The sequence below is a fragment of the Nanorana parkeri genome, unplaced genomic scaffold, assembly GCF_000935625.1.
Source record: "Nanorana parkeri isolate BGI_ZX_2015 unplaced genomic scaffold, ASM93562v1 scaffold177, whole genome shotgun sequence".
Classification (NCBI taxonomy): Eukaryota; Metazoa; Chordata; class Amphibia; order Anura; family Dicroglossidae; genus Nanorana; species Nanorana parkeri.
The window spans coordinates 282495-289469 of NW_017306445.1; the positions used below are offsets into that span (position 1 = coordinate 282495).

General features: G+C 40.4%; 1 protein-coding gene across 1 annotated transcript in view; it reads right to left on the reverse strand.

The window, feature by feature from the left end:
* Positions 1 to 5626, reverse strand: part of TBL1XR1 (transducin beta like 1 X-linked receptor 1) — a 40346-nt gene extending 34720 nt beyond the window's left edge. Inside the window, exons 1-2 of the mRNA XM_018554903.1 lie at positions 5590 to 5626; positions 1271 to 1376 (exon numbers count right to left, since the gene is read on the reverse strand). Of these exons, the coding sequence (XP_018410405.1) occupies positions 1271 to 1328 (58 nt within the window). The 5' untranslated portion in view covers positions 1329 to 1376; positions 5590 to 5626. The remainder of the gene's footprint in view (positions 1 to 1270; positions 1377 to 5589) is intronic.
* Positions 5627 to 6975: the final 1349 nt, after the last annotated feature.

The window sequence follows — 6975 nt, forward strand, 5'->3', positions numbered from 1 at the left end:
TTTTTTTGGGGGGTGGGGGGGGGTTATTTTATTAAACTTTCTTTTTTTTTCAACTCAAATTTATTACCATCATATAGGGGGCTAGTGGCACGTGATCAAGAAAGCTGTCCCCCAGGTTAGGGGTGCCAAAAAAGACACCCCCCCCAGCTGCTATAGCAACCAGAAGCCTATTTAGAGGTCGTGCTGCCATAGATGTAGTACTTACATCAGTGGAAGCAAAAGGGTCAAAGGAAACCTGTGGTGACAAAAAAAGGAGTGGTGTCTGACCTCCATGTAAAAATGCTTGTTGCTTGGCAGTCTTAGGTCAGTGCAACCAATAACTGCCTGATTATTATGTCTCTAGGACTGGTGATATCCCTGCACTTTACTTTCCCAGTCAACACACCTGCTGTGACCATCATGTGGGGAGTTTATCTTTGTTTTAGACTGTGGAGAATGCAACAGGAGCTGAATTACAACAAAAAAGTTGGGCACATAGGAAAAGATCTAGAACCTATAACACTAAGTTCAAGGTCAGTGTATTAAAACCAGAAGTGACATAGCTTGGACAAAATACCTTTGAAGGCTGCTGTCTTCCAGCTACATTGCATTTATGAGACTGGTATATGTCAGAGGCTTAGCACAGGAGGAACAGCATGAGTAAAGGATCCAAAAAGTGCTTGGTACACAACTTTTAGATTACAGATGTCAGGCTCATATACCTGTATATTACCAGCTTCCTTTTGTGAAACAATTAAATACAAAAGAAATGACTCAGCATTCTTTGCAGTTTAATAGGCAAATTATTTTATGTTTGGGCTACATGAACCATTGCCAACCTTGTTGTGGGTGTCAAGTTGCTCCTGGCTAAAGAAGAGGCTGGGCTTGGTGTGAACCCAGCTTGCCCAAACCTCCTCACAATTCTGACCACCAACCTTCCTTTCAACCCAACCAGTGTCAGCTCCTTTGTGACATATTGCTGCAGGAGAGGGAATGCGCCTACTCACGACTGATTGGGGTCGGGGGTCAGAGTTTTGAACGGACATGGGTGAAGTCACTCAAATAGGGATTACAACAAGCCTAGCCTCATCTCTATTCCGGACTTCAATTATTTGAAGCAGCATGCCGTAAGTGAAGTGAAAACTCCTTACTTGGGTCAGCAAGTCTAAGCTTTCAATCCTCTAGAATAGTGAAATATTTTCAGGGTAAATCAGCAATGACCACCTCCACATGTCTCTCAGTACAAGTTTTCCTTAAAGATATATTACAAAAAAAACAAAAACACACTCACCCGATTCCTGCAAGTATCGGTACACCAGAAAGTTAACCTCATCACTGCTTATACTCATCTTTATGCCCACTTAAACCATGAGTTCCAAGCAAACTGCAGTTATTCCCTAAAAAGAACAAAATAACACATTAACTTTTCAATTACATTTTCTACTCTGTAAAGTGAAGTAGTCATGTCATTGCGTAAATAAACAAAAACATAGTAGGAATTATCGGATCTACCGATCGGGGCCGATATTCCCAGGTTTTTTTAAATTATTGGTATGGGTTACATTTACACAGTGGGCACTGCTGTCTGGTATCCCTCAATCAGCTGATCGAAGGAGTTGGTCAGAAAAATTATGTAGGAACGGAGTCGACAGCCAGTCAGCTGCTGGCTCTGTTCAGTATTCTGACCGCGGCCACTTTCAGAATACAGAAACAAATAGCATATAGCAGGGGAGGCAATAGCCAGCCTTCTATTGGCTATTTCCAAATTCAATAGCAGGCTGGCTATTGCATCCGCCCATTGCCTGCTGTCAATCAGCAAAGAAGCGGAGCTGAAGGAGAACTTTCTCATTCAGGTCCTCCTCTGCTAATTGACAGCAGGCTGTGGACGGGTGCAATAGCCAGCCTGCTATCGCAATTTAAAATAGCCAATAGCAGGCTGGTTATTGCTCCCAGCCTATTCAGATCAATCAGCAGAGAAGCAGACCTGAAGGAGAACTTTCTCCTTCAAGTCCACTCCTCTACTGACAGCAGGCGGGTTTAATAGCCAGCCTGCTATTGCAGTTTGAAATGGTAATAGCAGACGGGTTATTGCACTGCTCACTGTTAACATTCTGCTGCCAGATGCAGAATACTGCCTGCTGTTTATATCCAGCTGCTAGAGCAGTTGGATGGAAACAGAAGATTGGTACACGATATCTGTTAGCGGCCTGAAATGTGGCCATTAAATCGGCATTGGTTCTGAAAAATCAATAATGGTCGACCCCATCAAAACACAGAAGATTCATAAAATCCCGTCTTTTGAAAACATCAAACTTTGTCCCCAGAAAATGTGTTTTAAACATATCAAATGGAAAAAAAAAAAAAGAAGTCTCACACACACCTGGCTTCAATTGGATTAAACATTAAGAGACACTTGGCATCTAATATTATATAGGATTTTATACAGTATGGAAATTATTATTTGATCCCTTGCAGATTTTGTAAGTTTGCCCTCTTACAAAGAAATGAAAGGTCTAGAATTTTTATCATAGGTGAATTTTAAATGATAGAGACAGAATATCATCAACCAAAAATCCAGAAAAAACACGATACAAATGTTATAAATTGAGCTGCAGTTCAGAGTGTAAAATAAGTATTTGATCCCCCACCACCTAACAATAATTCTGGCTCCCACAGACTGGCTATGTGGTACACAGATTAGTCCCGTCAATTTAAGAAGGTGCTCCTAATGACAACTGATGTGTATATAAAAGACACCTGTCCACAGAATCTATCTTCCCTTCAAACCTCACCACCATGGGCAAGACCAAAGAGCTGTCAAAATGATGTTAGGGACAAGATTGTAGACTGCCAAGCCAAGGATAGCCTAGCCCTAAATGTCAATTGAATCAGCCCTATCCTGCGACAGAACTGATTTCTCCCACAATGACAAAATGTTGTGTTAGAAGAGGTCTGGATTAAAATTGGGCCGAAGGAATTGCATTAAAGGAGGCAATCTTCAGCCCCCAAATTTCTGTAGAATTCTGTAGAATCGGAGAGCCAAATGGCTTCTGGGCTGAAGACTTCAAACCAGAGAAAGAACACTCAGACCCGAGACATGCCCAGGACCAGACGCAGATACTAAAAGCAATAAGTCCATTCCAGAAACTATTTCCAAGGAAACAAGATCCACCTGTACCTCTTAAGTCTGGACAGTCAGATACATTGTCCAGCTCACCGCCCACCCAAATCCACGATCACCACAGGGACGCGGGGAGAAGAAATGAGGAGCAGGTGTGGGCAGACCACAGCCGCCAATAGACAGGCCCGATCTCAGAAACAAGTTGCTGGAAGACTGCTCAGGTAAGCCTGCACTCCCCCCTCGCATGGTGCTCTATAATGTATTGCTGGGATTTGTATTCCTATGTATATTATACAGAGCAATGTACCATCAGCTATAGAGGACTACAAATCCCAGCAATACATTGTACACTATGTATAATGTATTGCTGGGACTTGTTGTACTCCTATATAGCTGGTAGTATTCTGCATTGCGCTGTATAGAGGACTACAAATCCCAGCAATAATACATTATACAGCGCAATGCAGAATACCACCAGCTATAGAGGACTACAACACCCAGCAATAGTACATTATACAGCGCAATGCAGAATACCGCCAGCTATTATGTACTAAGCATGGTGCTCTATAATGGATTGCTGGGATTTGTATTCCTATGTATATTATACAGAGCAATGTACCATCAGCTATAGAGGACTACAAATCCCAGCAATACATTGTACACTATGTATAATGTATTGCTGGGACTTGTTGTACTCCTATATAGCTGGTATTATTCTGCATTGCGCTGTATAGAGGACTACAAATCCCAGCAATAATACATTATACAGCGCAATGCAGAATACCACCAGCTATAGAGGACTACAACACCCAGCAATAGTACATTATACAGCGCAATGCAGAATACCGCCAGCTATTATGTACTATTGCTGGGATTTGTTGTATTCCTCTATAGCTGGCGGTATTCTAAATTGTGCTGTATAATGTATTGCTGGGATTTGTTGTATTCCTCTATAGCTGGCGGTATTCTAAATTGTGCTGTATAATGTACTATTTGCTGGGTTTTGGAGTCCTCTATAGCCGATGCCAGTCTGCATTCATTGCTGTATAATTTTACACTTGTCATTTCACAGCACACTTTTTTTTTTCTTTTTTTACTTCCACCGCTCCAAGCTTGCTCCTGTGATGGACTGCAATCTCAATACAAACTAGTAGTCCCATCACTGGAGCCATTTTTTAAAATGTATTTTATTTTTTATCCGATTGACCGAACTTAATAATCGGCTAACTAATCGATTTGGAAAATCATTAGCTGCAGCTCTAATCTAAATATCACACAATTGGGATGTCACAAAAAACAGGGCTAATATTGGTGCCAGCTCCTTAACCCTTTCGCTGCCAAGGACGTATGGCATACGGACCTACAAAAGTGCTTCCAGCTGGCCAGGTCAGTATGCCATACGGACCTGGCATTTACAGTTCTACTATAAGCTGATGAACAAGTGAGGTGCAGAGGAGGGATTGCTGCAATGAACTGGTAGTGTAGAGGTCCCATGGCAAAACATATGAATCACTGATGTACTGGAAAGAAGGGCACACGCAAGTAAGCATCTTTGGTGTACACAGAAGCCATAAAGTCTTGCTGGTAAAAGAAGGCAATGACAGATTTGGTGGAGTTTATCCAGAATTGTTGACCCGAATATAAACATTCAGTGCCATAAGAAACAAAATGAGGTGAATCCCTCCTTTCTGTGGGTTTGGGAATACTTAACAGGCTGGAGTAAAATCCCTGGAACCGTTTTACGGCAGGAACTGGGACAAAGACGCCTTGAGCTAGAAGATCCAAGACGTCTCAACGGAGATCTGCGGTGTTGAGAAGTGAGAAATCAAGAATGGGGTCAGGGAACCAAACTGAAGTTTGTTGCCACGAGACACCACCTTCTGCACCCAAAAATCTGAAATGCAAGTTGTCCAAGCATCCGCAAAAGGTCTATAGACGACATCCCCCGACTCTGAAAAGTGGGGGCACAACTCAACACCAAAGAAACCTTCCTGCGACTGAAACCAATTTCCATTGACTATGCCAATTACAGGTTATCTATCATGTGAAACATATTATATACAAGTCTTTGCAATGTCTCCAACATCTTTGTATTTGTGTCTTGTTAAATAAAATATATAATTATCACTTTGGTGAAAATTTTTGCATAAATGCCCCTAAGTGACTTTGCGACCGATTCAACTAATATTTCAGTGTCAAGTCAAATACTATTTATAACTAGGTGTAAGGTAGAACAAATGAAAATGTCAGCTTAACAGAAGAGCAAAGAAAATTAAGAACAAGTTATGACACAGCAGAGAAAAATTAGGGACTTTGTGAAGCTACTACTTATATTGAAATATTAGGCTTGAGATTTTATCTCTGGGAAAAGCAAACCAAGGAACCCCGTCACTCTGGTTAACAACTCTGCTTTTCTTTCTTTAGTTGTAGGGTATAAGATGCAGAGTGTAGGGTATAAGATGCGAAACACAGTAATAAAACAAACTTACCAGAGAAAAGAGACTTCAGCAACCTTTAAATTCAGATTTTATGACTGAAAGAAAAAAAAAGTTTCACATATTTTACAATTAAAATATCATTGAGTGGGAAATATATCACAGATGTCATGTCAACATGCACAGAACCAATCTCACTACACAGTCCTGGTTGAATACACACTTGAGGGTAAGTAACATGCTTTCTGATACAGTATTGCAAAATATTGACACTAAACTCATCAGTTATACCCTAAAAATGCATTCAAGTAACTAAAGGTACTAAGTCTAAGGTGAGCGGATACCTGACGGAAGAGTGGAGGCCATGGAAATTGGTGGTGGATTTGGACATTGTGGGAGCACTGTGTGTGCTTTCTCTAAAGCACAGATAAATGGACACTGCTGATTTTTAAGCACTACTGACACTAATTTATGAATTGGACGTGGTTTGGATATCACATTATTGGCATGCACAGTACAAGGGAGTGATATTCGTATTTGTTATTGTTTGCACTGATACTGTATGCCAGAATACATGCTCTGACGCGGATAAAATATATTTGTCTGAGCATTGGATGATCTTTGTTAATTGTGAGTATATCAATGCTCAGTAGAGTGTTTTGAGCAATTGTTGTTGTGTCGAACCTCTGGGGTTGTGGTTAGGATTGTGGTTGGCGTTTGGAGGATAGGACACCACGTTTATCAATTTGGAAATGTATTGTTTGGTTTTTAGCATGGCACATTTAATTATTGCTCTACAACACGCGCAGGACCATGGGGAACTAAAGTAGCAACCCTCCGGAAGGAAGGGCAGTATCCGCACCAATTTTGAGATGACTTGAGGATCTACAGCCAAGTAATTCATACATAAGGTACAGTTTTAATAGTTAATATACTTGAATGCATTAAGATTTAACGCCTGAGTTTTGTGTTACCAACCTTTCCACCAAAAATGCAACCCCCCTTCAGTCACTGCATGAACTCTCCACCAGGTTCATGGAACTTTCTGATAGATGTACCCACTTACAAATAAGATATAATTTTTATCATATGTGTATTTTAATGGACACAGAATATCAACCAAAATCCAGAACAAACTACACTTTTTACTCACTGAACTGCAACTCAATTTATAACATTTGTTTTTTTTTAAACTGGGCAAATATAAATGTTTCATAAGCAAAGCTACACAGCTGTAATAATTTTTGACTGACTTTTCAGAGATTCTTGTAAAAGCCTCATCAAGAGACACCACTGAAAAGATCATGTTTAAATTGAAATAAATGTTTTGTTCCTGGAAGGAAAGAAAAGTATGCACACACTGTCACCATATGCTCTAACTCAAGTTTTAATGATTACATTACATAAAAATAAAGAAATTAAAAAGTGCTCCTCATTTTA